Source organism: Nylanderia fulva, unplaced genomic scaffold (genome assembly GCF_048542155.1).
Source record: "Nylanderia fulva isolate GAGA-0341 unplaced genomic scaffold, ASM4854215v1 Scaffold14, whole genome shotgun sequence".
Taxonomy (NCBI): Eukaryota; Metazoa; Arthropoda; class Insecta; order Hymenoptera; family Formicidae; genus Nylanderia; species Nylanderia fulva.
Window position 1 is genome coordinate 1,190,652 of NW_028189622.1, and position 20,531 is coordinate 1,211,182.

The window sequence follows — 20,531 nt, forward strand, 5'->3', positions numbered from 1 at the left end:
ACCCCGGGCGAAATCACCGCGCGATATAATGTACGAGGGAAATCTTGAAATATATGACCGAAAGCTCCATAATCATTATTTTCTCGCGTACAAATTCAGGACATCGCAGAAAAATAAAGAGAGATCTAAATGATGGTTTAAATTCAAGTTTACGACTTGTAGATTGGCTTTAAAAAATATTATGTCGAGACGAGCAAGCGTTCCAAAGAGATAAATTTTCATTTAAGTCGTCGTTTAGTTAAATTGAAGGTTGTGAAAAAAAAGGGAAGATTTTTTCTACGGAGACTTGATCGCACTCTATCTTTTGCGCGATCGAATTTTAATCTTTTAATATACAAACTATAAAATATCGATACGCTCAGATTGTCGGTCGCTATTTTAAACGTGCAGATATACTGCAACCGATTATCGCGAGATGTAAGGATTAAAAAAAAAGACGCAGAAATTTCCGTCCCGTAGCAAACTCCATTTTCCGCGGCGCAGAAATAAATCCCGTTGCTTCATTGCTAATTGTGTCGTGAGATTACCAAGCGAATGTAACATCGAGGGAATCGTCGGGATGGTTTTGCACGACTAATCGGGCTATATTCGGTGTAACGTACTATTCCCGGACGAGAAACATTAATCTGTCATAAATATCGCTCACCGATAAAATAGAAAAAATATATAAAACACATTTCACGAAGTACGATATCGTAATTACGAGAATAGCGATAATGACAAAGTTCGAATCCGTATACGAGTATTCATTGGGTTACGCGAATTATTTCGCGCGATACACGAATAGCCTAGCAATCGTAATCGGCAGTTCCATTAAGCGCGAGCTATCGAAATCAATTATCTTAGTATTGATTATTAACGTGGAAAAACAAGCTGGCTCGATTCAGCCGAATGCGATTCGATTTCGTATCGAATTACTTAGTTATTACTCTGGCGCACAATACGCGCGTGCAACATTATAATCACTGCTGCTCGAAAATGCTCAATGCACCTGTCTTTACTAATGTTATTGAAACAATGAGAAACTGAGAAAAGTAATGATGTACGATGTTTGGAGAACGTTATCGAAACATTTTCGTTTCTTCTTTTGCTAATTAGAGAATAATTCTTTTTAAATATATAGATAAAAAATATTATTGATAGGAAGTCTCGTTTACCTCTGACGACCAGCCTCGCTGGTTCGGATGCTAACGCGTCTTGCGTCGTGAAATCACTTGCGGTCACTTGACACTGCCAGAGTCCGTCATCGAACTCCAAAGTGGCCGATCTTACCCACAACGAGCAGTCACCGATGTCTGGCGAGCCTACCCACTCGTATTTCTTCAAATGCATACCTATCGGCTAAACAAAAAAAAAACAGAATTTTTTGAAATTATTAAAATATAATTTTTATATATATTTAATTATGTGTACTCTTTCTTTTATCTCGAAAAAATGTGTTCACATTTCAAAATTTGATTCTAACATTTTCACACATATAAAAGACAAGAATTAATTTATCATATGTAAAAAAAAAATACGATTCTACTTAAAGATTTCAATATGATATTTTACATACAACAATTCGATATTGGAATATGTAGCTTAAGGAAATAATATACGCATGCGTATTGAAAAAATTGCAATCGGAGATTAATAGGAGTCCCAAGAAATTAATGAAGGAAGAAGAAATAATTTTTTCGCCGACAAATTTTCCAAATGATGTTCCACGCACGTCAGCACATTTTTAAATCGACGGATCTCTGGGTTATGACGATCGCTTCTCGTTACCGGAATCCTCTTTCGGTACATCCTGCCCATTTTCAACCCAGCATTCACTACCCCCGAAATGAATCATCGGCTTCCGGTAGCCGTCGTTGGTGTCGTTCGACTCTTCTTTCGCGCGGATTAATTTCGCTGCCATCGCCAGAAAAGTGCGGACTTAGCAAGTTTCGCCGTCATAACGCGGTTGTAATTCAGCGATCGATTCTGCATGCGGTCGCTCTTTAATTCCCTTTACTTCCCTCGCGCCTTAAAACAATCTTTTCTCTCCCGCGAAATCGAGAAAGCTTTCTCTTGTTCCTTCTCTCGAAAGTTTAATTAAAAATTTCTATAACAATCCAAAGTTCTGTTTATAGTTTAACTCGAGATATTTTGTACCGCTGTTTGTGTATGTCGATTTTTTTTTTACTTTTATTATGCATAATTAACCCCGTATAATTAATTGTGTTTTAAAATTTCCATTAAAAATTTCGCGAGTACTTGTTTGCACTTTTTTTTTGTTCAACGCGATAAGAGATTGATTTCTCTCCTCTCTCAGCCGTTCATTCTTTTCGTTCATCCAGCTTCACGCGATACGTTATCGCGACGGCCATTATATACAGTGTATATCGTCGGTCGAGGTCGGATTGTTCTATCTATAAGTTTGTGGTAGTTTGTGGTAGAACGTGCAGCGAAAAAGCTTCGTTTAAAACGTCGTTTAAAGGTATTACTTGGTTAACGAGTTTCCGTAATCCGCCGGCGGTCCACTGTCTTAAATTAGCACCGTCGTGTTCGCCTGTATATTGCTAGTGAAGATATTAAGTTCGTTGCAAACTACTTCTTTGTTCCGATTAAATCAGCCCGATCCATGAAAAATTATTATTAGATTAAGAATGTATCAAGAGACTCTCTTCTTTTACCTGCATTATTTTCATATTTAACTTTGAACCAAAATATCCAATTTAATAATCACATATGTATATACAGTATCCTTCATAAGTTTGGAAACACCTTATATTTTACAGTTAAAGAATTGCATAGCAGTGATCTGTTATAAATAAAAATGTCATTTAAATATTTTACGTTTATTTTAGGATTTATTTATACAAAAAATCTGCACAGATCTGTCAAAAGGATTCTCTTAATTTAAGAGAAAAATTCTTTAAAGAAATATTCTTTAATTAGATATTCGTAACATGCAAGAATATAAATTTAATGGGATGTTTTTTATCAGTATATTATTTGAAATATTATTAATCGTGATAAAAAAGAACAGTCTTATAAATGGAGATTTGTTATTTATTGCATACAGTATTCTTCACAAGTTTGAAAACACTTTACATTTTACCGTTAAACAATCTCATGGCAGCGATCTGTCATAAATAAAAATGTCATTTAAATATTTTACGATACTGTATGGAAGATACTGTATATGCAATCAAATTGCAGTAAACAAATTAATTGAAAAGTTCTTTTTACAATTTTAACCAAGGCATTTATTTTTAGATTTTATTAATTTTTTTTTCGGAAAAAAAAGTGGCAGGTAGAAATTGGGGATCCGTAAGGAAGCGTGTAATCATATCGATTTCGTTGAAGATATTCACAGTTAATTTTTTCAGTCTCGCCCCTTCTGTCATAAAAATATTACGCCACTTGCGATTATCCTCAATCCAAGTATCCAAGATTCTTTTTATGAAGAATCCTCGCGAGAGACGGTCTTGCTTTGAAGCGGACGAGTGCTTAACTTCGGTTTCCTCCAGGGACGCAATGAAAGCTCCGTTAACTACGATAGGACGCCGTCGTGCGACTATATTAGTAATGAGCGAAGCGGTGTTCCCTGCGGAATGCGCAGTTTATCACCCGGTGGCAGACACAATAATACAATGGTGAAATCCTGACGAAGATTATTCGCGCGTAGACGAAGAACGGGTATATGCGCCTCCAGGACAAGAAGAATAATGAGTTCACTGGCGCTCATGCCCGTTGTATAAGGTGAAACGACGTCTAGTATATATTATCAGTACGAATTAACGTCTTAGGTCATTGTTGGATTAATATCTCATATCATATCTCATATCATTCTCTCAAGTAACTGCCTTTTCATTCCACCATATTACAAAATGTCCATGAATTGTCACGAGAGAGAATGTTTGCAGTCAATCTTTCATAGGGAAATTAGGAAGATGTTTTCGGCATGCACGAAACTTCTTCAAAGTCAATTACAATAATATTATTCGTCTGGAGATTATCGAGCTTTGCTTCATTTAAAATAAGTGTAAATTATTTAATAGATTTATTTAGAGAATGTTTGCAGTCAATCTTTCATAGGGAAATTAGGAAGATGTTTTCGGCATGCACGAAACTTCTTCAAAGTCAATTACAATAATATTATTCGTCTGGAGATTATCGAGCCTTGCTTCATTTAAAATAAGTGTAAATTATTTATATCGTTATGCATTTTTGAAACGATAACAATTTTTTTACTCATCAAAATTAATATACGATGAAGAAGTAATGATAGACATATGAGCGTTCGCAGAGGGAGACAAGAGGGTGCATTTGCCCCCTTGGAATCAGTAAAAAAATTAAGCATTTGTTCTCCTTTTGAATAAACACTGAAATTTATTTGCATATTTAATATAAAAAAAAATGAAAATAAAAGAAAAATAAATTCAAAAAAAAATTAAGAAAAAACAATAAATAGGAAATAAAAAAAATTTAATTATGTTCCGTCCTGGAAAAAAAAATCCTGCGGACGCCCATGATGATAAAGATCGAAATCTCACAATTTTGGAAAATTGTATTCACTCAAAATTAATTAAATATACGACGATAACAAAAATTAATGATAGAGATCAATCTCACTATTTTTCTCGTTATAGAGATAGTAAAGGGGCTCATGTATCTTATTTTCTCCGGGATACCCTGCGTATCTCGGAGTAACGCGAGATTTATGCCTAAGTTATCCAGAATTCCCGAGCGCGCGCTTCGTCGTCCATGTCCACGAAGAGGCACACGCATACTAACTTTTCCGATATCCCGGGAAACTAACCGAGCCACCACAAATCGGCCCAAACACACACACGCGAAGGCTACCATCGCTCTTAGGGCAGAACAAGCCGCGAGGCACTTTTCGAATTCGGAATGAGCTGGTCGAATCTCTCTCTCTCTCTTCTCTCTCGATTCAATAATTCCACAAATCCTCGCAAAGAACGGAAAGCATCTGCGCGCAATGAATTTCTCGAACTTGGTTCGAGTTGTGAACTTTTCAACGCTTATCACAAGGATCACGCATCGCCAGGGACGAGTAAAAACTTACGGGCAACATTTCCGCGAAAAGTTTTGGCGGGAAAAAAGCAAGCGCGCTTAGTTACCGCAATGGTTTTGCGCTATCGGTCTACGTCCTACAATTTATTTCGTTGCTCTCGAAGAGATTGCCATTGCGTCTGCATTACTCCGGGGCTCCCTCGTGCTATCGGGGGCCTTTGGCCTAGGGATATGTACCCTTGGCCGTTTGCCTTGGTATGCGACGGCGCTGGTGTTCGTCGTCTCGCGTCTGTGTGCGTCTGGAGACGCGGATAGGTAAGGGTGTGTCTGCGGGTGCATTACGTTGATTGCTGGTCGTGGCCTCTCCGGAGAACACACAGAGAGAGAGAGAGAGAGGGTGGTAAAGCGGGACGGAGGTTGAAGTGAGAACGGAAGACAAGGCACAAAGACGGTCGAGAAACGGCACGAAGAAAGAAAAAAGGGACTCTGTTCCTTGTAAGTAAGCGAACGGCGCGCCATATCCCAGGCGCGCGTGGATTTTAATCCTTTCAATGAACAATGGCGACCTCTGCAATTTCCTCGCGCGAATGTATCCATTTTTAATTTTCGTCGAGGAAACAGGTGTCGCGACAAAGTCGACTGCTTTATTCGCAATTTTGGTAACGTAAATCATATTTATAATGTTTTCTTTCACGCATATTGGTTGCGCTTTTCATTTACATCAAAACTCAGATAAATCTCACTTCTGTCTTTCTTGAACGTGCACAGAAAAAACGGTATCCTTGAAAGAATGCAAATATGCTTTGATTCAAGTATATCTTATTTTTATAATAGCGCCAAATATAAATAATTTTGGATAAAGGATAATTTATCCTTAAAACAAAGTGCAAAATATTCTTGGTTGAAGCTGAAATTTACTTATAAATATTGCAAGGACAAGTGAGCATCAGATATAAGCGGTACTTTCAAATATATATAATAATTTTTAGTTCAAATGTGACTAAGTTTGTTTTTACCATATGCGATTTTTAAAACAAGAATATATCTTAAGGATAAAATATACTTTACACAAACTTGTTTATTATTAAGGCAAATGAAAATTTGTGATTACAAAGAGCATTCTATGCTTAAATCAATCAAATAGCGTTCAAAAATAAAAATATACTTGAATCAAGGATTCCTTTTTTTTCTGTGTGGATGTTAAAAAAATACAGATGCGGGATTTATCTGAGTTTTTAAATAAATGAAAAGCAACTATATTCTCTACAATATATTTTAATGTTGTCCCAGTTTAATTCTGAAATCTTTAGCTAGATTATTATTTCAATAATAGATTGGAAAAAATGTTGAGTCACAATTTGAAAAACGACTATAATTGACATTTTATTAACTTACGAATCAAACATTGCGCCTTGAAGAAGATTTACAAGTCAGAGACTATTCCTTCGATGTAAAACGGATGTGCAACGAATCCGGCGCGATGTCGCAGAAAATGTAAACAAAGCGCATAGAAACAAGCGGAAACGACGTGGTTAGAAGCTCCAGGATGGGTAATAGAAATAGAGAGATGCGTTGTAAACAAAAGTGGCTCCCAAAGAGAAAATTATCCCGCTTGTTATTTACATCTTTCATAAATATTCACTTTCGTGGGAGAAAGTCGAGTCGGAAAGAAACGGGAGGATAACGAGTTGTGGGTGAAGGAAAAAGGGCGAGAGAAAAGCTGGGGAGAAAGAGAGGATACTTGGTTGAGAAAGTAACGAGAAACCGCGCGCGAGGCATAAATCTCCGGGCTTTTGGAGGATCTCGTTTCAGGATCACCCACTGCGAAAAGCCTTCGTCGCTGCCTGAGACAGTAATGCGATATTCAAGTTCCAGGCCGCCTCTCACCGTCCCGAGACGACCATCCTTATTCCGAGTCTATAAGGAGCATCGGACGATATTTGCATTGTTGTCTCCGGAAACGGAATCTCGCGAAGGCCCGGTCAAAAATTTCAGAGAAGCACATTTTGCATTTGATTAAGAAGCTTTTCAGAGACAACTCTGAATTATTTATTAAATACGATTTTGCAAATAGATCGCTACGCGTTCACCGGGTTATTTTTTTGAGGATTATTTAAAAAATTGACGCGATGCAAATTTTCAAATAAATTATATTTCATTTTTTTTTTTTTTTTTTTTTTTTAGAATTTATCGAATATCGAAATTTCTATTTTATATGTTGTAAACAATGTACATATTACGAATATATTCGCTTCAGGGAAGAAATAAATTGTAATGGTATAACACAAAAACCTCAATCATCTCGAAAATACTCTCTTATTATACTATCAAATATTCAGCAGCGAAAAATTATTGGAAAATTTGAGTAAAACTGCCAGACACGTTCTTGTCTGCGCGTACGTACATTGTGCAATTGTGTGTTTAAATTATAAATTTTATTATATTTTCTAGTCATTATCTGTTATACATTTTATACATTTTATATTACAAAATTATTTCTGTCAAGTGTGCTTAACAGAAATAGTTTCGTATTATACATATTGTTTTATGGACTTTGTTTTACTGTTATCTACAATCGAAATCAGAAGATAATTGGCCAGAGTTTCAGCAAATTATTAATTAAAACCCATTATTTAATATCCAAATAATTAGCCAATAAATTTGCATTATTTTAACAATACATTTTGTAATTATACTGTCTATTATTGAAAATCAAAATGGCAATTCAAATATTGGTTAAATATTATTATCAATTATTGATTAATAATTACTTGAAAATATTTTCCAACAAATTTGCCTTATCTATGACATTAAAAATTATCCTCATATATGTACATATATGTATATTAATTTAAAAGGATATGTCCTTTTAAATAAATAAACACGTCATATAGATTTATATAATCTTCTTGAAATAATATTTAGATTCGGCAGTGCTAATCTGTTAGTGAATAAAATTAATTTAGCTTGGGGAATCTCAGCTCAGCAAGAATTATTTGAGACAGGCGTGAAGGAGGACCTACAGTACTGAATATCGAGAGCTCGCAAAACGACGTTGGTCGAATTAGCATATTTCCAAGCGCGCCGGCTTTATATCATGACGAATTTGCATATAGCGTGGGCGATGAAGATTTTTTTTTTTGCACGTCGCTCATTAAGTATGCCGGAATAACAAATATTTATGCGCGTTTTGCTGGAAAATTCCTCCCTCGCAAAAAATTCTCCGCGTGAATTTTGCTTCTAAGGCTTCGAAACAACGCGAAATATTACTTGCATCATATCTATACAGTTTATTAATAGTTATTCATTTATGTACAATTAACTTTCTGAGAGATGTGTGTGTCTTATACGTGCGCGGATAACTGCGTATATATTTCTGCGTAATAGCGGAAAAGAAAAATCTTCATTCTTAGAAAGAATTTCAAGTACATTAAATTCAGCGCAATATTTCATTACGGCTTTGCTGTGAATGGAATTGAAAAATTGCCGGTCGTACTTTGGGCGATACATAAATCTTAATGAAAAATCTTGCGGAATATCGAGAGCAGTCTGTGCCAAAGACGCGATTCGATAATGGAGATAGGTTTGCAAGTAAACGGAGAGGAAAAAAAGAAATTGGCCGCGTTTTATATACTTCATTTTTCTTGTTCTCAAGTCAAGATATATATAAGTAATATTTTGGTGAAAAACGACTCTTTTTAGAGAAATACATTAAAGTAAAAGAAACTTAATTAAAGAGAAGAAAAATGTAATCGTTCCTTTTTTTTTGACATACCGTAAAAATTCCCCGACAAAAGTTGAATAATTCTTCTGGAGAAATTTAAACTCGCGGATCTCGCGACGGTATATTACCGCTGTCAGTTATCGCTGTCGATACGATATAGAATTATCGATGCGTCGTGTAATCGAAATCTATTAGTACGCGAGAAACGCGCCCGAGCCACTCGGGATGCCAGAGGGTGATATATTAAGCATACATTTTCCCTAATCCAGATGTCATTAAAACAGATTATCTACATGAATTAATATGCAAATTAGTTCACGCGTCGCCGAGGCACGTATACCCGATGCTCTCGTATGCGTGTCTACGAAAGTTATAACTGCAGGGCGTTACTACATTACGTTACGTTATATATTAACATTTATACAATTTTCATACAGTAATTAAAAAGTTGAACAAACATTTCTCGCACACACACGATCTCGCGCGAAAGCGATATAGAGAATATCAATGCAATTGTGCAATATATATGCATGTACAGCCCCTATTACGAAATGTTAGTCTTCTTAGTTATGAAATGTTAAGTAGGAATCGTATGCATATGCAATTTTGCGAATTCGTTTCACTCGGCCCGGTAACAAAGCGCATATCGTGGAATTTCATTTCAAAGCGCAATCAAGAACAAAGCTGAATTCCGTCGTATAAAATAATGCCCGAGGGAGGGAGAATGGCAACGCGATCTCACGAAAGTGCAACGGAGAGTGCTATGTACATATACTTGCTATATATATGTATGTATATACATATATAGCGTCGCCGATATTTTCTCTAATCCAAACGTCACCGGGACCCGGCTTACCTTCGCAAATTAATATGCAAATTAATGTACGCACCGCGACTCTATATACCGCAGCTGCTGCGGTGTATACGTAAGTATACAATACTCTATGGTATATAGTGCGGCTCTTCAAGAATATTTAGCCATAGGCGGGGTCGTTTTCTAGGGAATGAGAGAAGGCACGATCAGGCCGCGATCACAATGAACCGCATCGCGCGGAAAGATGCGCAATGATAAATATCCAAAGCCACTTCGGCGCCTCTTATCCGTCCACTTCGCCCTGAGCTCGATATACTCCCTCTTTTGTTTGGCCCTCGAGCCCGTGAAAGCCGACGATAACGACGCGACGATCCCCTCTGGCTTTCTTTGCACCACGTGGTTCCATTATTAATACACAAATGCGACACGTGTCCTCTCTTGGCCAGCGTTCAAGAGACAATAATATCTTACGTCGAAATCGATAATTGGCATTATAACGAGTCGCATTTAAATTCTACTAATAAAAAATTTAAAAACAAGATTTACAGAGATTAAAAATAATGACAATCGGGATGAGAGAAAAGGAGCGATTAAAAATTACTGGTGATTAAATCAGTTCTTTATCGTTTTTCCCTTCAGAGAATGTTGTATTAATTTGAAGGTATACATATGTGTTTCAAATATAATTTACTTTACACGCATATAATACGAAATATATTTACTTTACACAGAATCTACAGTTGGCAGCAGTTGGAAGTAACAATCTACAATTCACAAAATAATTATTTGCATTGATATTTTTGATAATAAATAATAATACGAAACGCACTCGAATAGATCCTCATTTACATAGACTATCTTTGACTCGAATTTAATCACTATTAATACATATTGTTCTGTCATCACTATCATGCGTTTTTATTCTCGATTAATTAAATCATACGCAAGAACGATTCTCCGATCGAGTGTTCTCTGTAATAATTACAAAAGCGATATGCATTTATACGTACACAAATACATATTATTCACACTCTGGTGATCATTGCAATAAATATCTGCAGTAATCGATAACAATAAAATGAAATGCGACGTAATGCACACAAACGCGTGAACACGATCACTTTTAATTACCGTAATTCCTGAATTGTTTTTCATATCATCACACTATACTTATATTGTTCCCGAGACAACAAAGTTAATTGATCTGTACATGTATTTTATAAAACGACTTTTCTGTATAAAAATTAAAATTGTCAAAAGACAATATTTTCTTCAGCTACGATTTGATATGAAAAAATTTTTAAATAAATTTGTCGTATTTTTCTGAGGCAAATGTCATGAACTCTCGTGCAAGAGAAAGAACGAAATTGCCGAGAATTCAACAGCAAAATATTCTCGTATTGTTCCCGAGAACAAAATTAATTTATACGTATATATATATATATATATATATATATATATATACATATATGTATTTTATACCACTTTTGTCTATAAAACTAAATTTTTCAAACTACGAGTTTTTTCTCAATTTGATGTAAAAAGTTTTGAAATAAATTAATGCTGCATTTTTCTGGGGCAAGTGTCATGATCTCTCGTGCAAGAGAAAGAGCGAAATCGTCGAGAATTAAACAGCAGAATGTTCTTTACTCAAGTACTCGTCTTTCACTCGGTGAAATGTCGCGTTTTGCTCGTCGACCATCGATCTTCGCCCTTCGTTTTTCACCATCTTTCGATCACAATCATCCCTTCGACTTACACGCTCGTTTTCTCGCTTTGGCATGACTTTTCATTCCCGGCTGCGAGAGACTCCCGTTTCTTTTTCCTCGAAAACTAGAAAAACTTGTAATGATTTTAAAGTTGTAATGATTTCAATTTAAAGAGCACCCTTCTCAGAGTTCGTCGACGTGGTTTCTTTTTTTTTTCGAAGCTCTATTTCCCGACTTTTTGCAATGCATAAATGTCGCGTGCATAAAGTTCCCACTAAACTTACGATCGTCTTCGGAAATAGGGTAAGTAAAATACGCTTGAGGTGATTACGAGAGAAAAGAAAGAGAGGAAAGAGAAAGAGAGAGAGAGAGCTATGTATATAGCTTTAAACTCTTAACGTAATAAGATCACGTTGCTCTATATCTTTGCAAGAGACGAACAAGATTCCGCTTTCCGTGGAACTTTTTAACTTTGTCGGGGATTAATGCTCTCTGACATGACACTCTCCCGTGTGTAGCACATGCGTGAATCCAGATATATGACATGAGATGCAAGCTGTTTAAGAACGACGAACCCAGAAGTTTCGTGAAGGCTGACGCGAATGATATTACGAGCTAATTAAATAAGGAAAGCTTTACAGAGACGAATAGAAGGCAATAATGAACGATTGTTCGTTTTATTAAATAATCGTCTCGCAATTTGTAACTATTATGATGAGTAAAAAAATGTCTGCGCATGCTTTTTAGAAATAAGTTTACATTTGTGAAAGAAATAATTAAATTTTTTTATAATTTAAAAGAAATTACTATAAAAGTATCTCTTTTTTTCTTTTGTATATTTATACATACACTGAAAAAAAATTTGTTAACTTGACTAAACTTTTCAACTAAAGATATAATTTTGTTAATTAATCATATAAAAATATTTAAATTAAATATAACATTAAATCTAACAAAGCATATTTTTGACACAAGTACTAGTATTTCAATTAACAAAATAGTAATTTAATAGTTGAAAGCTTTAATGAAATTAACAAATTTCTTTAGTGTAATAAAAAATATTAAAATATAAACAAATTATTAAATAAATTATTAAGCTATTAAAAAATAAAACTGCATCACGCGAAATGCGTTCATAAATAAAAAAATGTTTGCACATCTTTTAGAAACAACATTTCACTCAAAAGAAATTACTGATGCACTGAACTGAAAGTATCTCTGATTTTCATTTGTTTATTTATACGTAACGAAAAAATGCTAAAAATGTAGCTAAACTATTAAACTATTAAGCAACCTATTAAACTATTAAAAATGCATGTCGCGAAATGTTTGAAAGCCGCCTAAGAGATTGCTCTCGATTAAACTCGGAGATATCACGCGGAAGTTCGTGAACCATTTCGAGAGGCTTCGACTTTGCATAAAACGCTGCGAGCATGCCAATCAAGGGTTCTGCTTTCCTCCTCGCTTTTTCTTCCATCACACCCAGCTTCCGAGAATGCTGCGAATCATTCCGTGTTTTCGCGGTTTCCGGCTCGACTCATCTCTAATCAAGCGCCAGACGTACAGATATATATATATCCGATCTCAGGTCGAGGTACGTGGGGCGCATCGAAAAGATTCATCCCTATATGTTCACACGAATTTATAGGGAAAGGGAGAGAAAGAGAGAGAGAGAAGAGAAGATGTGCGAACGAAGGCTTTATATCGATACGAGTCGGCCGCCTTCTGAAGATGTATCGCGGATTTACGCGATCGCTAACATGGATACATGGCGGCTCGTAAAGCAGGTATTATTCTATATTACGCGCGACTATGGGATGGCCCTATATAACTATATATATATATACGTACTATGTATGTACATAGTAGCTGGTGTACAAATCGCCGCTGTAATAATTCAGGGAGCCACGGAACGCGATGGAGAACCGACTGTGCGCTAGGAACACGGAAAACCGGTTTTCGAAATCGTTCACGATTCAACGACGGAAACGCTGTTTTGACGCCGCTGCTCGTGTCGATTTAATTGAAAATTTTAACTTTTGCCGGCCACGTCGCGTCGCGCCGGAGAGCGTCGATCGCGCGCGCTCGACATCGTTTCGTATATTTGCGTTTTCGGCCAAGTGAAATATCGAGTCCGTTATCGCGCTCGTTCAAATTTATCATACGAGGAAACGCGTTACCGCCAGATTCCGGCTGATCAAGCAAACGAAGGACCGCGCGTAAATCACCCTTTTGTGACTTTATGATTGTGACGTCTCGCGGTGAACTATGTATTCCTATAAATCTGTAAATAGCGAAAGCTACACGTATTAGCCGAGTTTTATAGCCTGGTAGAAACACTTTTACACGATATATGTAGCAAATTTAAATCTATATTATATCCTGCAAATATATAGGTTCGAGTTACTCGAATAAATCTTACGGTTATAACAAAATAAAAATTTCGAACATTTACGTAATTTGAACAAATTGCGTTAATTCTCATATTATAATGCTACGTATTTCTTAGACTATTTAGAGTAAATTAGACATTAAAAGTAAGTTTAGAAAATATCCCTAAATAATATTGTAAATATAATTGAGAATGCTCTGTGAATGACATAACACAATGTATAAAATCAAAATCTGTTTCGCCTTTTTCCTCAACTGAAGAATTCAGTGCAAAATTGAAGTAAATCTACAATTTGAAATGAGAGCTTCTAAATGTGTTTGCTACAAAAAGTTACGTCCTCTAATATTTTAATCCGACTGACGAAAATTAATTATGATCTTGTCGTTGAAATGAGAATAAATGAACAACAGTAACAATATGATGAGAATTTTATCTGCACTGACTGAGTGAGAACTAGTTTGGTAACTTAGTTGGCGAACACAACGTCATGGAGTTTCACGGAAGTTTGAAGCGGCCAGGTTTCCTTTCCTCTTTAGATTCCACAGACAAGTGAACGAATCGTCGCGCATCCTATGTAGCGTCCACTTCCGGCCAGGACAAACTTGTCTAGAAGTTTACGCGCTCGTACACGCGGCGAACGAGGAAAAGTCGATTGCCACACGGGCTTAGAGAAGCGAAACGGAACCAATGAAATGCTCCGAGTTACAGTACCGAGGCACACACAAGTTGCACTCCTCCTTCCCGAACCCGGATGTTGTGTTTTTCAATTTTCGCAATCGCATCTGGCGAACTGGTTACCGTTGTCGTGCTTGTATCCTAAACTTCCGATCGTTCCGGGAGAACGATTTCGTCTTGCACTTACGCTCGACAACGCAAGACGTTTTTTCCGATTTCAAAAATTTATTTCTTTTTCTACAACTCGCTTACGCGTAATCCAAATTTACTTAATTTTTTTTTTCAATAAAAATAAAATCCAAATACATACCTTTTGATCTTTCTGCCAAATACACTGGCCTCTCTTTCCGAGGACTCGACACACCAGCTTCGCGTCTTGGCCAGGATTGACTTCGGTGTATTGTGGCATTTCTTCAAATTGCTGAATCCCATGACAGACTGTAAGCAAAAAACAACAGAAACAAATAAAATTTATACGTATGCGGTGGACAAACGGTTATTAAAAAATACAGAGGATTATGATGACGCGCGCCTCGTCGCTTTCCATCTCGCATTACTTTTGACTGCAAATGTTCATTCTATATTCTTTGCAGAAAGACAGAGAGAAAGGGGGAAGAGGAAAAATGAGTATTCTGGTTTTTTCAGTCAACGCGAAAGTACAGACAGACGGTAAAGGCAGAATATAAGCACAGGGTTTAGCTGGGCATTAAGGCAGCTTGCAACCTCGTTAAAGTTGTTATTTAATTCGCAACTTCGCAAACTCATTTAACTCGGTTCGCGCTAAGCTACGATCTTCAGTTTTCACCTTTTAAGTTTGCCGATAAATTGTATTTAGCGCTAATCGAATGACGGCAGACGCGACGGTACTGACTTCGATGCGACGACGCACGCGCAGACTTGTATATACTCGCAGGCATTAATCGCGTCTCGTTAGCCGACGTTAATTATTTCTTCGCCGCTCTTAGTATTCTCTTGGATGAAATACAGTTAGCGAGTTTAATATCTAAATGCGATTAAAATACGCTTCATGCTGTAAAGCTCGGGAATAATCGCGCAATTAATGGGAATAAATTAAGGTGCGCCGATTATCGGAAATTTTGATTATTCGGAGTTCCCAAAAAATGCTAGCAATAAGTATATATACGAAATAAAAACCCTTAAATCTCTTGCGTGTGTTTCTTATATTAGAATTATCTTAAATAGCAAAATATTTATAGATATCTTTTCTCTGCTTCATTATCAGTTTTGTAACATTCATTATTTCAAAAGGAATGTTGAAGAAAATCGCTCAAAAGAGTTTGTCCTAGTTATAAAGTAGCTTATAAAGTAGCTTATACAGAATAAAAAAACGTATATAATTCCCAATAAAATTATTATGCCGGTAAAAATAAAATCGCCGCTGAAAAGAAAAGTAACGCAAGCAATTAGTCAGAAATAAATATATCAATTTTACACCAGTTGAAACAAAATGCGATAGAGATGTGGATGTATTGTCGTTTTTTTTTTCAGGCGCATGTGAAAATTTCAGGATCGCAGCGTACGCTTTTTGTCGGATTGCAGCGTTAAAAATTCAATTTTTCACCGGCATAAAGATGATTAATAAAACGTGCTGCCGCGTCGTACGCGGCTCGCGGAAATAACTTTGCAAAATTAACAACGCGCGCATGCAAGCTCGTGCGATTCGACGAGCAGCACCGCAACAGTATTTACAAATGCGAAAGAAAAACAGCATTTCCTGTTTGATAATGCTATTACGTTTTGTGATATTTTCGTCTCTTGCACGATAAATTCAGTGAAATTTGAAATACGAAATGAACGAAACATCGAACATATATGTTCGCTTTTATTCATCAAAAATTAATTCACCGCATCGATATCGAGTTAAATTTTGGCATCGTATTTGGATCGTACGCAAGGTTGAATCGATAAAAAAAAACGCAAAATTTTTTTTTTTTATTCAAGCGTTAAAAATTGGAAAAAATCAAAGATAAAACTTATGAATCAATTATTGAAATTCAATGCTGACCCAATTTGTTATAAATTATATTATAATTTTATCTCGACGAAATGGAAGATCGCTTAATTGTATACCGAGTTGTGAGAAGTTCTCGATCGAGTTTCGAGGATGTACGCGACGATGCCATCAGCTGTTATCTGTGTAACGTAGCGATTGGATTGGTAAAAGCGACACGATCCCGAGAAAATGCCAACGAGAATAAGGCAAAACTTAAGGATCCTAGCTCCGCAACAGGTTCCGTAAAGTAAATTCGAGGCTTGACGCGGCGCACACGCTCCAGCTGTTAATTGTGTTTGTACGTCGAGGCGACGAGCTGTACTTTCGCAAGCACTGGGTAAATATACTTGGACCGAAATTGCAACGCTTTCTATCTGCAATAATAATTACGACTGTAGTCTCGAGTAAACTCAAATAGATACGAACAAATTACCGCGGAAAGAGGGAGGACGGTAGAAGCGAATTGAAATTATTCCGGCATTTGCCCTAACAAATATTCGGGAGAGATATTATTTTTCTTCTACTGGAACATCCATTGAACAGTATTACAAATACACGAATTTTTTATCTTATCAAAGAAAGCGAAATATTCGAGAATTTCTTACCGCGAACGAATTTTTTATATTTTATATTTTATTTTAGAATTTTGAAAATAATATGTACATGGGATTTAATTAATTTTAATAAATAGATATTATTTGTAAATAAAGAAACGATTATAACGAAAGGTGCTACGATAAGGGCGCACTTATTTTTGCGGGTGTAAAAAGAACGATAAAGCCACGCTGAGAAAGATGTATCATAAATTCTTGTAACATGTCAGGTATAATGTACTACAACTCGGAACGCGGGTAACTAACTTTGCTAGCGTTGCAGAATACATCTCATTTTTGCGGAAATGGAGCAACGCCCGCGCACCCACGTGATCTAATAAATTCATTTTTCAAAAATTAAAGTAGAAACCGACGCAGGTAATACGATGTTTAAAAATTGTATGATACGAAATTCGTTCTGTATACATATAGAAAAAAAATATATGCGTTTTATTTTAATAAATATAAATATATAAGTACACTTCTAACAATATTATATTTTATTCCCATCACGAATTTCGCTAAAATATTACTTTAATTAAATTTATTATTACAATATTATGAATTATTACATTATTAACGCAAACAATATTTCTCTGTCATTTTTTACGAAATATATTTTGTTTTCCAACTTTAAAAAAAATTGCACAGAACGGCGCGTTACCTGAAAACTGGAAAGAGGACAGAAGGCCGATTCTAAAGTTGATATGTCGTTGCAAAATACACTTTACTCCCCATCCCCTTTGGTTTGAACAGAGATTCCCTAATTCGGGCGGACTTTCGAAGCGGCTTGGCACCGACGCAAATCCGCGACGGTTGTCTCTCTCTCTCTCTCTCTCTCGACCTGTTAATCTCGTTTGCAAGTCCACGCAGAAGCAACGCGAACGTTCGCGCGACCTCGATCGCCGACCCTCAAACGCCCTGTCAAGGGGATGGAAAAAAGTTTCGATAACGCCACAAATTTGCTTTGCCCCGGTACCGACCGATATTCGAGAAAATAAGAGGGAAAAACAGCTTCGCGTTTCGCTCGCCAGACAGACCGACGCCGAAGGATCTAAAAACACGACTGCTCCTCTTTCCTATCCATCCTCTTCCCGTGTTTCGTCCGTTATTTACCTCGACACAATCTACGTTTCGTTAGATAAACAAAGCTTAATAGACGAACGAATCATCGTAAATAAATCTTATTAGTAGATCTACGATGGCTCTTAATTGAAATCACGTGTATTAAATATAAACGGCGCAGCCGAATTAAAACCATATTAATTAAACACCGATTATTCGTGTATTTCTAGCGCTATTTTCCTTATACATAGCACGTTCGGTGGAGAAAATTACGATATCGTTCCATGGAGAAAATTACGATATATCGATGCCGATAATTTGAGCGTGAGAACTCGATATCCTCATTATTATTGAATGTCAGAATTAACGAAAGAAACCGAACATTGTATCAATGTAAGTACGAATTCGTTGGTTTTCGATTACGCTTCGTCGCGATTAATTTGGCGACTTAAATTATATCGCGAATATATATATGCGTGTATGCATGTGTCCGACCACTCTCGATGAAAACTGATGAATATTTTTTCTTTTTTTATTTTTTTATGTAAACGATGTGTCGGTTAACCGGCCAATTATATGGCCGCGACACGGTGCACGAAAACCTTGTGAAAAATGCAACGGGGAAAAACGCGAACGGTCGATGGCTGTTATTGTCGGTGATCGAAATGTTGATATAATCAAAAGAAACTGTCGAAAGAGTGCCGCTTTTGCTGCCGCTCTTTCTTTCTCTCTCTATCGTTCGGTATTGACGTTCAATCAAGGCGAAGTTTATTGCCGTTTTGCGCGACGTTACATGCAGACTACCGCATTTAAATGCCAATACGTGAAGGATAAAACGGGCTGTCGGATAATGCTCGCGCACGTCACGTCAGACAACGATATAAATAATACCCAGAAAAATTCCGCCAAAATCGTGTTCGCGAAAGCTGATATCACGTGCATCGCTAAAAAAAAATAAAAGCGCCTTTTTTCGCGACATAATTCTTCCTCGGATAAGTATCGATTTCGCCTATTCGTCGAACGGCTCTTTTGCGACGAGACAAAAAAATATAAAAAAAAAAATCTACAAATATATTCTTTAATAATCCTCGACGCCGATGAAATGTCCGGAAAATCGGGAACGATAAGTTCCAGATAGAGCGCAAATATTAACCGGCCATGTGAAATATTCCGACATAGTTATACATTTTTTGCGGTATAAAAAAAGCGCGACCGCAAAAGCCTGTGTGACGTTGATGTTAAAAATCCCGAGCGTAAGAAAAGTTCGGAGAGTTACGCGGTCACGATTGCCACGAAAACCTTGGCGTTTCGCAACGTGGAAAAAACAAACAGGACCACAGAATGAAAGCGCGAAATATCGGAGACACACCAATGTACAGGATGAGTCGAGTCATCAATATAAACGCGCTTCTCTCTCTCTCTTTTTCTGCGATGAAAAACTGTTACAATATATACAACTGCGCGCAATAAACATACACATGCATATTGTATACGTCGATTTGTCTTTTTTTTAATTTCTCACACAATTGCATCTATCATGTTAAAAGAAGTAAAATATTTATTATTCGTGAAGTTCAACAGTAACCTTAAAACTTTAAAAAAGGACAAAAACAAATATAGAACAAAACACTCATATATATGTATATATTTATATTTCGTAAAATTTTTCTTAATATAACGTAAACATTTTCTTTCTGTGTAAATATTGCATTAATGAGAGAAAATAAAAACTCATGTTATATGAAAATAAAATAGCATAAATAAATATGAAACTTGTATAATATGATTCAGGAATTAATACAGTCAATTAAAATCTAATAAAATGAACAGTATAAATCCAGAGAAGTCATGAGAAGTTGGCAAGAGTTGGGAAAATAAGTTCAAATGTATAAATCAATTACACATGTATACCTTTTCATTTCGTTTAATGTTTAATCTAATCGAATATAATTACACACGCAAAACGAAGTTCTATATTATTCCTTGATAAAATATTAAAAATTGCAATGCAGGCATAAAAATTATTATTACAAAAAATTCAATAATATAAATCCGTAGCAGAAAATGCGAAAAAATAAAATTATCTACAAAAATCTTTCGATATAAAAATCTACACTGCGTGTCCCATATTATGTCCACCACGCTGCACGTCTCGCACGAGATTGATCTCCACTACTGACCGCAAGACTCCTGCGTCTGCGTATAGCGATATCGTCGCCTGACGATAAAAAACTTCACAGCTAAAAATGAAGCCGAGCCACCTCGTCTAAAATCTCTTCTTTTCTCTTTAAGTACCAAATGCCCGCACCTACTACTTTCTACTAATTGTGTTTTAAAAATTGTAATATAGGTATATATACATATATGTATATATGTGGTAGTCGTTCATAAAATTCGAACCTTTAAAGAAAAGACTTACAAAAAAAGGAATGAAATAATTAAAATTGCACACGATCTTTTTCTATGATATGAATCCTGGAAAGTTAACTTTTTTCCTAAATAGCGATACAAGATTTATCAGATGCAGCAATTACAAAA

The 20,531-nt window shown here is 36.1% G+C and overlaps 1 protein-coding gene and 1 long non-coding RNA gene across 6 annotated transcripts in view; one reads left to right on the top strand and one right to left on the bottom strand.

The window, feature by feature from the left end:
• LOC114929080 (uncharacterized) overlaps positions 1 to 20,531 on the top strand; it is a 64,066-nt gene that overhangs the window by 31,969 nt on the left and 11,566 nt on the right. The gene's annotated exons all lie outside the window — the stretch shown is intronic.
• The window catches only part of LOC114929076 (kin of IRRE-like protein 3), a 166,220-nt gene that overhangs the window by 30,028 nt on the left and 115,661 nt on the right, over positions 1 to 20,531 (bottom strand). For all 4 annotated transcript variants that reach the window (XM_085480103.1, XM_029300451.2, XM_029300450.2 and 1 more), the window contains 2 exons: positions 14,632 to 14,759; positions 1,158 to 1,341 (listed from right to left, as the gene is read on the bottom strand). In XM_085480103.1, the coding sequence (XP_085336229.1) occupies positions 1,158 to 1,341; positions 14,632 to 14,759 (312 nt within the window). The remainder of the gene's footprint in view (positions 1 to 1,157; positions 1,342 to 14,631; positions 14,760 to 20,531) is intronic.